The sequence below is a fragment of the Thunnus maccoyii genome, chromosome 17 (assembly GCF_910596095.1).
Source record: "Thunnus maccoyii chromosome 17, fThuMac1.1, whole genome shotgun sequence".
In the NCBI taxonomy this organism is placed as follows: Eukaryota; Metazoa; Chordata; class Actinopteri; order Scombriformes; family Scombridae; genus Thunnus; species Thunnus maccoyii.
The window spans coordinates 13,849,579-13,865,643 of NC_056549.1; the positions used below are offsets into that span (position 1 = coordinate 13,849,579).

Sequence of the window (16,065 nt, forward strand, 5' to 3'; positions counted from 1 at the left end):
CCTCGTTAAAAAGTTTATGAATATGCAAATATTTCTCATTTCAGAAGTTTAACTGGTGGACACAAGATATCTCCTACTTCACTGTAAAGTTCATTCTCAGTTTATGTATACTGAAGGCTTCAAGTCTCTGCATCACACTTGTGTAAGGTGAATATTACCATTATAATACCAGGATTGACTTTTAAACTATTTGTAATGTCACAAATCATGCTCGTGGGCCCGCCCCTTAAAATTGGATTTCCAATGAAGGCAACATTTTCAGCAGATGAAAGTGAAAACAGCCTTCTCAAAATCTGCACATAAATCATTCTGCACAGTGAAACTCAAACATTCAACTGTAGGAGCATAAACAACCCATTTTTGAGTGGAGGGGGACTTTAATACTGTTAAGTTTCACTATGAATGAAAAGTGGGGTACAAATCACATGTATTATTCCCATGTGCCATGCGGTCATGGTAATGATATCTAATCATGCATCCTGTCAGCTGTCTATGGGAATTAACCAAATCTGCCTTCCAGTAAGTATGAGTGTTAATACAAGAATTCAGTGAGTTTATTTATTTTTCTCTCCTATCAGCACATGAAACTAGGCCTAATATAGCCTATGCCCGTTTACTACACCACGGATGTATTATAGAAACACAGACACGCACACGCTTGAGAAGCTGTCGTCTGACGCCAGACCTGAGTCGTGCGTGCTCCAATCAAATAGTTTATATAAACGCCACAAGCAAACACACCCAAAATGAGATGTTACCAATTTAGTTTTGCGTTTCACTGGGATATCTTGTTGCAGTACAGCACACTCCATAAATTCTCCCCCAAAAAAGGAAAAAAAAAAAATAAAAAATTAAAAGCTCGAGCGTTGCTATGACAACCAGCACAACAAGGTTTGTTGTCATTGGTAACCAAACTAGCGTCCGGAGCGACCCAGATGTGTGTTAGCTGTTACGTTAGCAAGCAAACTGTATAAAAACATCTGGTAACGTTAACAGAAATATTCATATCTACACTATAACGACGATAATTACACAAACGATGGACTCAAATTCGTTATATTATTCTTTGGACCTCGTTGCGGGTAACGGATGTACTTTAAACGTTGAGCAAAGAACCGCCCTGCAAACTTCTTTGGTGATCCTGAAGAAAAACTACAAGTTCCAGCGAGTCTTGTTTTGGGGCAAAATTTTCGGATTAAAGGAGGATTATTTTATCGCCCAAGGGAGGGGAGAAGATGAGATGAAGGATAAAAAGAATCTGTACAGGTAAGGTAGCCTCACCTGTAATTTCATTTAATTGTTCCGAGTGTATGGCTCTCTTTGACTGTGTGAAATCTGTCTGCTTGTTTGTTATCTCCAGCTTCAACTGCATGGACTGGTTCCTCCTCCCTCCTGCCACGCAGTCTATGATCGAGGAAGTGTCCAGAGCCGCAAAGGGTCGTTTCATAGGTGACCCCTCATATGTGTATGAGCATCTTGAGATCCAGAGGCAAGGAGAGGGGGATGAGGCTGTAGAGGAGGAGGTATTGGTAAGTATGATGAGCAACAGACAGTGTTAAATTATCCTTAGCTAGATTATCATAAATCTGTCTACTGTCATGCAAAGAAAAATATTTCAGCACAGCATTTATGTGCTAGAGCAGTAATGACAGCCAAAACAAGTACAGATGTTGGACCAAAATTAAATATACAGTTGTTAGAAAAAGAAGAAACTGCTGAGGAGAGAGTGTCCCACCTCTTCCAACAGGTAAAGCTCTATTTTTGCTATGAAACAAACAAGTTACTGTTGTATTCATGAAGAATAACCGCAAAAGAGAATTGCAGATTAGATAAGATTAAAACTGGGTTCTTACGTTGTTAATTTTTCCTGACTGATATGAACGCCATCTGTACATTAATGAAATTCCAGCATAGTGATGGACTGTTCTTGGTTTCAGACCAAAGTGAACGAGGAAAAGAGGCTGTCAGCGACAGTTCATCAGATCGATGAGGAAGTGTCTGTGGTACCACGCAGCGCCTTCATCAGAAATCCACATGGCCTTGTCCAGATCAACCGCAGCTTTGGCGGTAAATATATATTACTCTGCCACATGTTATGTGTCTCATTGTGTTAACATTCGCTGCTGCATGTAACTGACCCTCAAGTGTTTCATTAATAATGGTTACAATGTGGTATTATTTTAATAAAAATAGACATATGCATGCCTATGTATATTTTTTACATCAATCCACTGTACAACTGCATCATCACTGCTGCTGTTCAAGTTTGAATTCCACGTCCATGTGAATTGTTCCTCAGGTCTCTCTCACTCAGAAGCAGGAAAGCTCGACAATTTCTTTCACTTCACTGAATCAAAGAATCTGAAGAAGAAATCCATCCTGGAGATGGCTGATTTGAACCCAGCCATTGACTTCCTGGATGTACTGAGTGATGACATTCCTAAAGGTGAAACAACAGAATTCAGTAACATGTCACCATACAACCAAATATCACATCTTACAGGTTTTGTCTCAAGTATTCTATAATCGTTGAGCTCTACGAGGTTTCATAAGGAGTCAGACCAGTAGAGAAAAGGTTATGATAACACGCAGCTATATTGAGCATTATCAAATGTCAATGAGGCCTTCACCACTTTGTCAATGGTGCAAAATGAGCTTCTATTCTTAAGTGTTTTCCAACTGTCATGCTACATTATAATCAAATGAGCTGTGATCCTGTGCAAAAAAATTTCAGTGATTTGACTAACAGAAAGTCAAAAGGAATTTCTTCTGAGCAATTTAATCATTTAATCAGTAAAATGGTCAGTTAAGCAGCCAGCTAAACTGATAAAAATAAATTCCTAATTTTTGTAGTGTAAACCAACCCTCCAGATGGAATAGGTTTTCTGGGAATATATTCTTTTCTCATCCAGCTTTGTGTGCAGGCGTCTCATAGTCCAACGACGCACCCACATACGGAGTTTGGCCTTTAGGTCTTTATTGGGAAATTACAGAAAACTGTGCTATTATTTACTCTATCATTTCTTTAGGGAACTGATTACAACAGAACTACCAGGACCAGCTCTATCAGAGGGCAAACTAACACCAAATGATTTATGGGATTGCTCAGTTTCGTAGGAAATCAAGCTGAAACAGCTGAAGTAAACATATAAGTGATTTTGCAAGTTAAAGCCAATTTACAACAAATCACATGGAACTTACATGATTGCCAACTATTTCCCAGAGTACACCACTGTTGTAGGTGGTTGTTAAAAAAATCCCTACAGTGTGTATTGAACTTTTTTTTTTTTTTTATTGAAAGAATGATATGACTAATCTTTCAGGTTTGTGTGTTCAAATGCTGTTGGGAAGCTCCGACATCCAAGCTGCTGCACAGTATTGCATAAGTGGAAAAGGACGCTGAAAACAATAATGTGAATTTAGTTTGTGTTCCACTTGTGAGGTTGGCTGCTTAGCTGGATGTACTCAAGGCCACAGTGAATGTAGATAAAGCAAAATGCTGGATCTACAAGTGTATGTGTGAAAGAAAGAGAAAGTATTAGCATCCGTGACCTTTCATGCAACAAACGTCTAATTTAAAAGGGCTTACACGTGCATACTGTTTGTTTGTGTGTGTTTTTCTGAGTTGATACGGATGTCATCACTGCAGCAGACATCACATAGCGGTCTCAATGCCACACTCACCGCAGCCCTTTCAACAGCAGGACCGCTTGCTTTTGCTGAAAGGAGAAAGAGTTAACATTTTTCCACAAGAAGACAGGTGTTTTCCTCTGAGACTCCAAGTTGGGCTCCCCCTCGTTTCCACAATAATCCTGGAAACAGTTGCAGCTCGAGAATTACGGCTTTAGATTTCCCCTTCTGCAGTTATAACCTGGACATTATGTATTACATTATACATACTGTGCCTAAATTCAGAGTCGTTTTTACCTCAATCATACTTTGCCGATAACTTCAAAGGTGTGAAAGTGGTGACACAACGATCTAATCTATTGAAATTGCCTCCCTTTTGTGTAAAGGAATCAATCAAATGGCTTTTATGTCTTCATAGTAGCAGATCCGGTTCTTGTTCTCAATTCTCTGGGTCTTGGGTTTACAGTCACACCCAAACATATTAAGAAACAGGTTTAGACTGACTGTAGATATAAAAGCACAAAGGGTTGATTTATTGGAGTGTCCCTTGGCTGCCTCTAGCATGTGAATAGTATAATCTTATTGGAATGATTTCCAAAGATTACTGTTGTCTCTGTTTCAATTCAGTGCAGTCAGTGAACATGATGTGGCAGCATCCTGCAATAAACATCCTAGTTCTCAGCAGGCAGCTGTTTATAAAAAGGTCACAATAATACAGACACAGTAAAAACCGGTCTATGAATTACAAGTCGGCTTTTAACTTTGATACACAGAGCTGAGAATTTCATGTAATTGTTTATAAAAACAATCTTTAGTCTTGTGTGTTTTTTCTCTATAGGGTCATGGAGTCTTCAGTTAGAATGTGCCAGCAAAGTGTGTGTGATTCGCAGCCTGCTGTGGCTCGGCCTGACCTTCTACCACGTGCCAATGACGCCACAGCATGGATACATCTACATTGGTGATGGGACCAAGAATTTGGACCTTCCCTTCATGCTATAAAGACATCTTATTTCAAGCAACTAATTTCTCATTTTTCTCTATTGTTCTCATCAACAACATATTGCAGAATTGATTTGTCTCATCCTAAAACAAATAAAAGCGGTACAGTCATACAATACGCAACTGCAAGCTTTTTGTTCCATTTAGCTCTCATGCACAAAAGCTAATCCTATACAGTAAACACATGTCAGGAGGTGGAGTAAACAGATGGATTTTATTTGCACATCTGTGTTGCTTTGAGTATACACAGTCAACATACCACCTACTTTGAAAACGTAACACTGACCCAGTTGTTGCCCTCTTTAAGTTGTCACTTCAAGGGCTTTTTGAAAACGAACAGAGACAGAATAGATGGTTCTGGGTGGGGCTGAGCATGATTCATTGAAACTGTGACGCAGCTTAATAAACAAAAGGTACAATAAATACAGATGGATAAAGGTTTTCCCATGGTAGTATGACAAAAGTCACTGTAAATTGCAGATGTAGTTGAAAGACTTGGTTGAATGGAAATCCACTGGAATCTGCGTCCTTGCATCACAGGCCCACCCACTTTCTTCCAGTTGCTGTACTGATTTGTCTGGATCTCTATCCTTCAGTGATTTGTGTAAACAGGTTTGACGCCATAACGCACATTGTCCTTGAGTACTGGGTGGCCAACAGGCATGCGCTTCTTACACCACTTCAGTCCTGTTTTATAGATGGGTTTCACCGAGTCAATGGACCAGCGGGTCAGGTATCTGTACAATAAACAGCAGATGTGGCAGATACAATTTTTAGTTTGAGTTGCACTGGAACCTTCCCAGCCTGACCACTAATAGATAATGATGAGAAATACATACACACAGACACATACACACATGCATACATCACCTGTTGAGTTGCTGCTTGGGCTTCTTTGAGACATGGCCCTCTGGAAGTTTGGGTTTGTGGTCAGGAAGCAGACCTTGAACACACAGGAAAACAAAAGTCACTTTTATTAAGGTTGTTTAAATGTGTGAGAAACTCTGCTGTCAAAAGACAACCATCATTCAACAAAGCTGGTGCAAAAAGGGAACAAAAGAATAATTTCTGTTGGGTTCTATTGATGCCACTTATGTTAATTATATTAGCATTTTGGGAAGTACTTCTATTTGTTTTCTTGCTGAGATGATGTGAAGATCGATACCACAAGTATTAACTTAAGCCAGGAGACAATTATCTTGACTTAGCATAAAGATTAAGAGCAGGGGAAACAGCTAGCCTGGCTCTGACTGATGTGAAAGAAGGGGGGGGGGGAAGTCTGCCGACCATTCCCAACAACAAATGTAAACAAAATCAACATAAAAAGTTGTGGTTTTCTTTGGAGTTACATGCTGGAACCATTTTTTTGTGTGTGTTTCCCAAAATGCTGAACTACTCTTTTAAGCCTTCATTTAATTACCATTCTTTGTTTTTAACAATTTGACAGCTGAGTGTTTACTGACAGGCAGAAAAAGCCAGCTTAAATGCTTTAATTTGCAATAAATATGTGGTTTCCAGATAAATCTCCAAGCAGACAACAAGAAAGAATAACTTTTTAATGTCTTGTCCCAGCTGCCTCAACTTCTTGCTGTCTTGACAGTGCCAGATTCACTCCCTTTAAGTCTGTATATGCCCTTTAATCAACACTGAACTGCATTTGAATCATTTTCAATTTGTAATTTAATGTGTCAGAAAAGACAAAGAAGGTGAGGGAGATTTGAGTTCGGAGAGAACAGGAATACAAAGAAATGGAGCAGGCAGTAATACAGACCTGCTCTGTGAGCCATCTGCACACAGATGGCAATCTTGTGATGTTCCTCTGGACAGAGACCAGTTATTCTCCTAGGCAACATCCCTCCATCTGACCTGATGAACTGACTGAGCAGCAAGACATCCTGGAGGCGTAAAACAAAAACGAAAAAAGAAAATTAGGCACTTTAAACAGCTGACACACTTAACATTATGTCTCATTTGGTCATTACAAGCCGTGAGATGCATTTACCGTGTAGTTGTATTTGTGCTGCAGGTTCCATCTGTAGATGGGGCACTTGGCTGCGGGGTTTGGAGGCTGTGGTCCTGCTGGTATGTCCAATATTTGTCCTTCAATCTGACAGGTTAAATTACTACGGTTAGTCCATAATAAGCTATGGTAGACTCCCGATAAAGGTTCAGTGTAGTGTCCTTCACTACTAATATGAAAATATATGATTGCAGTAAGTGAAAGCGTATTTGAATCATAAGTCCTTCACCACCACTATACTACATAGCTGTTATTTGTAGAGGCGTGCCAGTTCAGGTCAAATTGCTCTCGTTGCATCTCCTCACATTTGACAAAGTATCTCCTTATGGAAACAAAGTGCTTCTATGCTCTGTGTTGCTCTTGCAACTTTAATGATGTAAATCTTAACCCGAAGCAGAGACTTTTAAAATGTAATTGATCTGTAAAGTTGCACAACATTTGGATATATGATCAACATGATTGCATTTTTCCAACCTGACAGGCCCTGCTGTCAAAGTACAATTAAGATACATAGTGCAAACAGTGCAAAGCATGTTTTTGTTGCATAATGTGTTTCAAACTGGCAGGAATGTTACTGGAGTTTACATCCTCTACTTTTGTCCTTAAACATCAAAGGATAGTTGTCTCTTTTACAGTTATGTCTACTGTAATCATTCAATACCAACTGCATAGGCATCTGCAACTACCTTTTATTGATTTTATATGAACAGCATATACAACAACTGAGCCATTCATTCTTTTCTTTAGAAATTAGCTTGTTACTATTGCAAAGTAATGATCTTCAGTCAAAGCTTTAGATCACTACTTGATGCACAGTTTCATAATGCCTATAAAAAAATACTGCTTGTCTATTAGACATCAGAACAAAATACTGGGTACTTATAACTAATAAAATTGACTAAGACTTAAATATCTAATAACCAAAACACTTGTACTTACAGTTGTTGTTTTCCCCTCTTGATTCTCCACAACTGTAAAATGGATGTTGTATAACATTAGGCCTTAATCATAAACACAAATACTGAAGTAACTATTTTTTATACTGCATTCCTACCCTTTGAAACTGCCACCACAATTTTTAAAAACATGTCCAGAGGTGGTGGTGGCAGTTAACACAATCAGTAGTAATGCTTTGACAGTAACTATCTCTTCTCCAGCTCAAGCTAAATCATAATTCACAATAAACAGGGCTTACATACATGTGGTTATGTGACGTTAGAATTGCTACCAATTTTTTTTTTAAGTGTCCCTCCACTCAAAAATGTGTTTTTCTTCTTGTTACTTCAGTTGGTTGTTTGAGCTAGACTGTGCAGAATGATGTTTGTGCAGAGTTTGACACTAGAAGGCTGTTTTCACATTCATCTGCTAAAAGTGCAAAGTTTCTCTGTGATCCAGCATTCAATTTACATGCAAGTGTGATGTGGAAACTTGAAACTTTCAGCGCACATACACTGAGAAGTAAGATGACTCCTGCTTCACTTTACATTGAAGCAGGAGACATCTTGTGTTTAGCAGATTAACTTTTGAAACAAAAAATATTTGCATATTCATAGATTCTGGATTTTTAATGAGGGAGAAGAAGTAGATGTCATTTTCAGGATTTTGATGAGATAACTGAACTTTTTTCATGGAAAAACCACATCAGACACAAATTGTAAAAGTATTGTGTTTTTTTTTTTTTTACATACATCGTAAAACATGTCTGGAGGGGACTTTTAAGCATTATTGACTTATGAAATGTCATATGTATACATTTTGTTTGACAAGAAATAGAATTTAAAAGGCAGTAGCATGTATGTGAAAGCATGTGTATACATTTATGTTCTTAATGTGGACCCCAGGAGGAGTAGCTGTTGCCTTGGTAACAACTAATGGCTGCAAGGGCAGAAGTTTTAAAATATTTGAAAGTTAATCGCTCTGACCTCCTTCAGAAAATACATGTTTTTGTTAGGCAACATTTTATGAACAAACGTAACGTCACATTGAGAAGGACTAGCTCGCCTCCATTGAAAATGTACTTCCCCGCCCCCTTTTTTCCACGTTCATGCATTTACGATTAGGTAAGACGCTGCAGTGCTTCCTTTATTAGTAAATGTTGTATACAAGTCTTAATAAGATAAAACATTTGAGCTGAGACGCCTCAATCACTGTAGTACGTTATAATAGCATGCTGGCGTTAGCCAGTTAGCTCTGCTGGGCTAATATTGCAACGTTTAAAGAGAAGTCTCACCTTGGCGGATTCCTCTGCTCTGAATGGCAAAAGCCGACAGCTGGGGGACGTTTATCCTCTGTAGAGCACTCGCGTTACTGCCAGTAACACCTAATTTTAAGCCCGCAAAGGAGGTCCATAGAGACCTCAACACACTGCGAGTTGCCATGTTTACTCCTTGACCTTCGTCTTCGTCTCTTCCTGTCTGATAATCTCGCGAGAATGAAAACAGCGACACCCTCAGTGAAAACCTCTTATTACATCCACGGTGAAGACTCCGAGGACAAATCCTGACAGGAAGTAGGTTATACGAGTACACAAATCCATTTAAATTGCAGGCGTGTCTTTGGATGAACTTTATGTTTTATGGATCTATCTATTATGGCTTTGAAAAACAAAAACTGCCGCATGGCAAATTCCTAGACCAAGACCAGATGAGTTTATTTATAGCTATACAATCTTCATCAAAAGCTTTCCCTCAAAGGACACATGCAGCCAGTATCTAAATCTGATTAATCTACAATCACCAACATAAAAGCGTTAAAGCACAATACCTAACAAAATTAAACACAAGGGGGAAAAACTATGTGCAAGTCCTATCTAAGGGAGAACATCTGAGAAAAAAGTGACAGTGACATGCAGATAGAGCTAGAGCTAGATTTTTTTAAGGCCAGAAGATTCAGAATAAAACTACAATCACGTACATGTCCATCTGTTTGTCTGCAAGGAGGATGTAAACATAATGTACCAGGGGAAAATAAATCCTGTTATATATATGATAAACTCCAGCATGTACCTTTGGGTGCTAGAGGTATTTTCATTCCCCTGTTGCTTTTGCTTAGATGCTCAAAGTTCATAAAAGAGATGGGGTCACAGATGTCAGTCCTCTCTATTCATGCTGAGAGGCATCAAGCGCAGCGGTGTAGGAACATGCAGAACTTTTTTGTTGCAGAAACCAGAGGATACAGGTAGATTCTCCATGCACAGATAAAGAGACTCGGAGAAGATAAAGAAGAGTTTGATGTTTGATAGTGTTATCATAAAGAACACTATGCCATTGTCCCAATTGCTATGTTTTTGTTTGTTGTTTTTCAGGATTTATCTCATGGCTTCATCTGCTTGCATAAAGAAAGCAAAGCAGGCTATAGTGTGCTTACAGTAGCCCTTTCTTGGCTACTGAGTAAACTTGCTGAACTTAGTCTTGTGCACATTTGAGCTTTATGATAAATCCAGGCATTGAATTCATGAAACATAACCTTCTTTTGCAGGATCCCCCAAAATTGCACAACTTTATAGTGAAGATTATTGCCCCCTTGTGTGGTTTGGTAAGTTATAATTTTTTTTTTTTGGCAAACAAGTTTCCTTTTTTTTTCACAGGGTAGGTCTCCGTTTCCCAGAGAAAAAAAAGTAAAAGTAGCATCTGAAAGTTACAACATTCATTTGGCCTTGAGCAATTTCTCTGTTGGTATATTTCATTGTTTTCATGGACATGTGAGTTCCTCTTCTTAGAGTAGTGAACATAAAACAACAATAGACAAATTAATGAGAGAAAGCTGGTTATGAATTGCCTTGAAAAATCAAGTATTTTTGAAAAAAAAGCATTTTTAATAGAGAATACTGCACATTGTAGACAGTGGACATCTTAGACATTTATTTTAAGATATTGGACAAATTAAGTAGGATAAGGGAGATTCTGATTTCTCAGATCTATATAATTCATAATAAAGATGAAGTGAAGTTAATATGTCACACAATAGACAATGAAGTTGCTCTCGTAACCTTGAAAATGGTCTTCAAGTTCTGCCAGAACGCTGTATCATTGACTATTACTTCTTAGACTGTCTTTTGTCTCTGTTCAACAGATGGTTCAGCATTGTCAATGCATCATGGTAAATACAAATACATCACCACAGGGGCATGTTCACCATCATGGTTCCTTGGGTTCATGGCCAAAAATGTGAACAATCTCTCAAATGCCATCTTAACTGTGGAGCCTAAAAGAGCTGCACACTGAGATGCAAATGGCCTTCTTCTGTGATCGTCTCATCCATGGAGCAGAGAGTAGATAGAGATTACCGTCACCCTACCACCACAAAGGAAGCATTGTCTCGGTGATCAGGTCCCTTCGTCAAGGACACTTAAGCAGTCACATTCCTTGAGATGAGCCCAAAAAATGGCATTTAAAGTGTCTGTCCTCCTCACAGGCTTTGATATTTAAATGAAACATGGCCCTGTACAAACAGGCGCCTCAGCTGAGGAAGAGGGGGGTGAGTAAATCAGATAGGATTTCCCTCAGATGAAAAGAGCTTGTCTGACATTTTCACAGCGAGCGCTGAGGGACGCTGAGGCAATGTTGGTTCGATGTCATGGTGGGAAGTTATTGCTGTGTGGAAAAGGTTACCGTTTTCACCCCGCTTCCCTGGACAAACTACTAAAACACAGCATGGAACCACCAGATGAGCTGAGACTGGGGCGAAGATGTAGCGGGCATGATCACATCACACAAAAACAAATCCATCCCACCCTGCTGCATTCCCCTCTTTATTGTCACACTAGTTTGTTTTGCCTTTAATGTTTTGGGGAACACTGACGGGCCCCTGGTGATAGCTTCTGCTGAAGAGCCTAAACACAAAAGGACTTGCAAGGGGGTCATAATAGCAAAACCGTGGGACCTGAATAGTTGAATTTGGGGTGGTACCTTTAATCAAAATCACTGAATTACACATCTGACTGTTGTGGCGTAGCTTTCATACTTCCTTAGATCAAGATTTCTCCCATTGAGAACGTTTTCGACAGAATATCTCATTCCCATGCAGATGGAATGTGTGGATTTGCTGCCATCCAGATTGATGGGCACAGTCTGGTATGCAATTAAGGCATAGCTGTCACTAAGAGGCTTTCCTGGGTGATTAACTTGTAAGGGCTGTTGCATCCAAGGAAGTCAACTGAACACAATTAGCCTATTTCGAGGGAATAGAGTTTGGTTAAAGGCCACTGCTTGTAAAATGAGGTGAGAGGAAAGAAGCTTCCCAAAGCAGACAACTGGAAACAGAGACGCTGGTTTCATTGACCAGGGAGCGGAGATCAAGGTCCACGGTGACGATCAATGTCAATGTGCGTTCATCGTTGCCTCTTCTTATTTGATGTTGGGTAAAGCTTCTGTGCAAGTGACAGGAATCTTTATTTATCTGAGTATCAACAAACCCCCCCCCCCCCCCCCCCCTTGCCTTTTGTGTCTCTCTACCCTCTTACTCACTACCCTTCCCTTACTCATTCGGGTGTACGTGCTAAACGGCACTGGCTTCTTCAACAAATTCGCTGTTCTTTGAAGAGGCTCTTATCCCTGTTTTTCCTCCCCTCGGTCCTCTATGAGTGCCGGCTTCTATCCTCTCTCTCACACATACACAAATTCATTCAGCCATCTCCGTAAACACGCACACCAACACAAACACATGCTCCCCTGAATGTCTCTCATATACACACTTAATGTATGACAGGGAGGCCTCTGAATCAATTTTTCACACAGGTTGCATTTCCTGTGATACAATAGCTCCTTGGCCCCTGAGTGGTCCTCTTCAAATGTTTGAGAACATTTTTTTTACTCTCTTTGCAATTTTCTTCCCGCCAGGATGCGGTTTTTTGTTTTAGTTTGAAACGGGTGATGAGGTCCAGTCTCCTTCGGTTGAGTTGTGTTTGTCTGACCTTTTAAAGGGTCACTCCCAGTGGCTGGCAACAAGTAAGTCAATTAAAGCAGAGTGGAGAGTCTGAGGAGAATGAGGAGACAGCTGACTTGTTTTCATCGGGATCACTGCTCAGCATTAAAATCAATCCTCTGACTGAATTCTTGCCACTCCATCTGTTTTAAATGAAAGAATCCTGTTTCACCTGCAGGAGCAACAACACAAAACGCAACAGATGACTCATATAGGCTCTGAGGGATGTTTTTATGTGGCACAGGGGTAACTCATGCTGTGCTGATTTGTGCAGCGGTGCCCACATTAGTTTCCCACCATGGCTGCCCCTGCTCTTAACTTCCTCCTTGTACACGTTGCCATGACACCTGTGGCGGCATTCTCACGGCCACATGGTTTCCAGTCAACTGCAGTCCTCTTTTACTAAAAGGCTGTCTTCAGGTGGTCATGTGACTTATGAGGTGACCATGAGGTGTATTAAAGGGGCTGCCACGTTTTTCTGATATTGTTCAAATTACTATCGCTTTCATCATTTTTTTTATACCTGGCTTACAAAACATGTATGAATTTTACTCTTTGGGTTGATCTATTGAATTCAGACTTGAATTAATGTATTTTTTGTCCACTTGAGGGCAGCGCAACAAGCTGTAAACACAACTCTGACATATCATCACATTTTAAGTTGATATGGCAAACATGTTAGTAAACTGTTCATTTACACATCTAACAGTAGTCCAAGATAAGTCAAATATTCACTCTCCTTTTAGCTCAGTTTTTGGTCTACTAACTCTTGAGACATATCTGGCTCTTTAGCTGCAAAATGCTCCACTTTGTTCGCCAGCCTGTCACCAACTTTGCCTGTTTGTTGTTTGGTGTTAGCCAGGTAGGTTTATCAGTGGTTTAACAGCTGCCTATTATGACTGAAAATGATGCTGATGAGAGTGATGAGACTAAACCAAAACACAAAAGTATGGGCTGTAAAACCAAAACATTGAGTGAAAAGACCCTAAAATGCTATGTAGAGCTGAGGGGAGTTGAGTGATAATTATCTGTTGGTTCTTCACTACAGGCTACACCTTTCACATTGCAAGTATTTCATCCATTGTCAATATGAAAAATATTATTTAGAGCAGCTTTAATATAGTTCTATAATTTCTGTGGTAAAGACCTGCTCTGACAGGCAGTTTTACCAAAACATATGATGTTTTATCTGTACGCAGATAACTGAGTTATCAACATTCTTTCATTATAAATCAAGGAAAGCAAGACATTTTTATCTGATAATTAGTTCATGTTTGGTCTTGGTCATGATTTAGCAATATTTTAATCTGGATAACTTTATCTACGTATAACAAACAAGGCCCTGGTGTTATTTTTGCCTATCGATCTCCATGGAGAATCAGTTGTTGACAAGTCCATCTCACATCACTTTACTTGGTTGCTCTTGTGCATATTTCATTCCAGTCATGCTTACCTCATTGTGGCTCGATATGTGCTTTTCTTTCCCTCTTTGAAAGGGATAAAAATTCATGTCACACTACCATAAAGTTGACTTGCTTATCAGCAAACATTCCCACGTAACATCATCTAACATTGCCACTTATTTGAGCAAATTATGAAATGAACTTTAATTAAGTTTTGATGCTGACTTATCCTGTAGATAGTAACACTTGTGAAGACAAAAGGTTATAACTCATGTTTTTATTTTTGCTGAGAAGTGAGGCAACATTCAAGTTAAACATACAACAATGTTTTCTCCCACAGAAGCAAATAAGAACACCAGATATAAGGACAGCCTGTGGCCCTCCTTTATGTGAACCACATCTGGCTGGTAAAGAAACCTGGTGTCACACAAGGTCACAACAACATTTTCTTCACTCTCATTAGTCTGTCCGCTTTTCTCTGACTGAAACAGGGTGAAATGTATTGAATGGTATAGAATGCACAGAAAGCAAGCTGGTGGAACCCAGCAGGGGGCAGCGGTGATTGTCAGGTGCAGCTTCACTCTACTAAAAATGTTTGACTGCCTCCCTGTCTTCTATAGTCTGTCACCCTGCAGCAGTGAGTCAGTCAGCAAGACGTTGAAGATTAAATAATAAAACACATTCAATTGGAAGATAACGCAGACACATAGACATATATTTCACTCCCTATAGGCCTAGTAGGTTCATTTATTAATTTAATAGGACAGGAAAGGCACTAGTCATTTATATAATTCTTTAATAGACTGATTAATGTTTAACAGATTTAAAACAAGCATGCTTTATGGCAGGATGAAGGAATGAAACTGCAAACTACTACTTGAATAAAAACAGAAAGTAAATAACTTTTGCTGCAGAGTGATGTGAACCCCCTATTCTACCATCAAGACATGTTACGTGGGCTCCCTGATGGGGAACATTATCTTTGTCTCTTGTTCTCTTCCTTTCCCAGTTGGGGGTCATTCATGGTAACAACTTGAGACCGTCTTTTTTTCTCATTTTTACTACCTCCCTTTTTGTTGTATTTTTAACACCATGTCCAATCCATCTTGTGAATGTAAAAAGTGTACTTAGTGTGTCTGTGTGTGTGTGTCTGTATGTGTGTAAAGTCCGTCTTGCCATGGTGAGAAGAGGTAGTAGTACAGTGAACGGCAATCAGTCAAGAGTTTCTCCGGGTCTTTATGCATCAGGCTTAATTAAGAGACTTTCACTTGTACAAAGAGACATGATGCAACAAAAGAGTGGACGCTGAAAAGAAGCAAACCTGAAGTCCTTCCATCTCCCATTCACTCGTATGTATAAGGACTGGGCAGTCAAACACAAGGCAAACTCTTCAGTAAAATTCCATCGCTGGCAAACACAGAACTAGGAACAGTAATGAAGGAAGAGCTACTTTTTTTCCCCAAGAACTGCTTTGTCATCAAGTGGAAGCACACTCACATGTTTAATTCTTTCCATTCACACCAAATAATAACATTTAAAGATAAACTACATGCTTCCATGCACCTCGTTTATGCACATTGGTCCATTAACCAGCATGGTTTATGGACAAATGTTACAAGTCAACAGGTGCCATGTTTCAGCTTTCAGGAAACTTTCACTTACTGTGTGTTCAGACAGAACATGAAGTGAATTTTAGAGGCAGCGAAATTGCATCTGAAGGAAAGATGTGAGAGGACACGAATTCTAAAACTTGAGCAAAAAATTCATGCAATCTAGTTCATAAACGTCTGTACGTTTATGAAGTAGATTGGAAGTAGATTGGAAAAAGGAGAAAGATTGGAGGGAGATGCTGAATATTCATTATGCATATAATGTCATATAGTTGAGGGAGGATAGCTTACTACAAGTCTTAAGTTTGTTTCTACATTTGAACATTTTTGCATTGTTAATCACAATTTTAGAGGAACAGTTTTCCTTTTTTCGGTTTTACTTGGAAAGTTGTATGAAGTGCTTCTTCACTTGTTACCTTCCTCTAGAGTAGCCTAGCTAACAAGGATACCAAAAATGTTGTCAACTGATTCCTGTGGCTAA

General features: G+C 39.4%; 2 protein-coding genes and 1 long non-coding RNA gene across 3 annotated transcripts; 2 read left to right on the forward strand and 1 right to left on the reverse strand.

The window, feature by feature from the left end:
• The first annotated feature begins 888 nt into the window (after positions 1-888).
• rsph9 (radial spoke head component 9) lies at positions 889-4,747 on the forward strand. Its single transcript, XM_042391410.1, has 5 exons — positions 889-1,266; positions 1,361-1,529; positions 1,938-2,067; positions 2,300-2,446; positions 4,469-4,747. Exons 1-5 carry the CDS (start codon positions 1,040-1,042, stop codon positions 4,627-4,629), a joined length of 834 nt encoding a protein of 277 aa, XP_042247344.1. The 5' UTR covers positions 889-1,039; the 3' UTR covers positions 4,630-4,747.
• A 77-nt stretch (positions 4,748-4,824) lies between these two features.
• On the reverse strand, positions 4,825-9,087 carry mrps18a (mitochondrial ribosomal protein S18A). Its single transcript, XM_042391411.1, has 6 exons — positions 8,880-9,087; positions 7,589-7,620; positions 6,632-6,736; positions 6,401-6,524; positions 5,500-5,572; positions 4,825-5,366 (listed from the first exon to the last, which is right to left on the reverse strand). The coding sequence occupies exons 1-6, from the start codon at positions 9,025-9,027 to the stop codon at positions 5,222-5,224; spliced, it is 627 nt and encodes a 208-aa protein (XP_042247345.1). The 5' UTR covers positions 9,028-9,087; the 3' UTR covers positions 4,825-5,221.
• A 14-nt stretch (positions 9,088-9,101) lies between these two features.
• LOC121882907 lies at positions 9,102-12,020 on the forward strand. Its single transcript, XR_006092185.1, has 3 exons — positions 9,102-9,158; positions 10,127-10,183; positions 10,721-12,020. It is a non-coding gene; the product is annotated as an uncharacterized LOC121882907 (long non-coding RNA).
• The last annotated feature ends 4,045 nt before the right edge of the window (positions 12,021-16,065 follow it).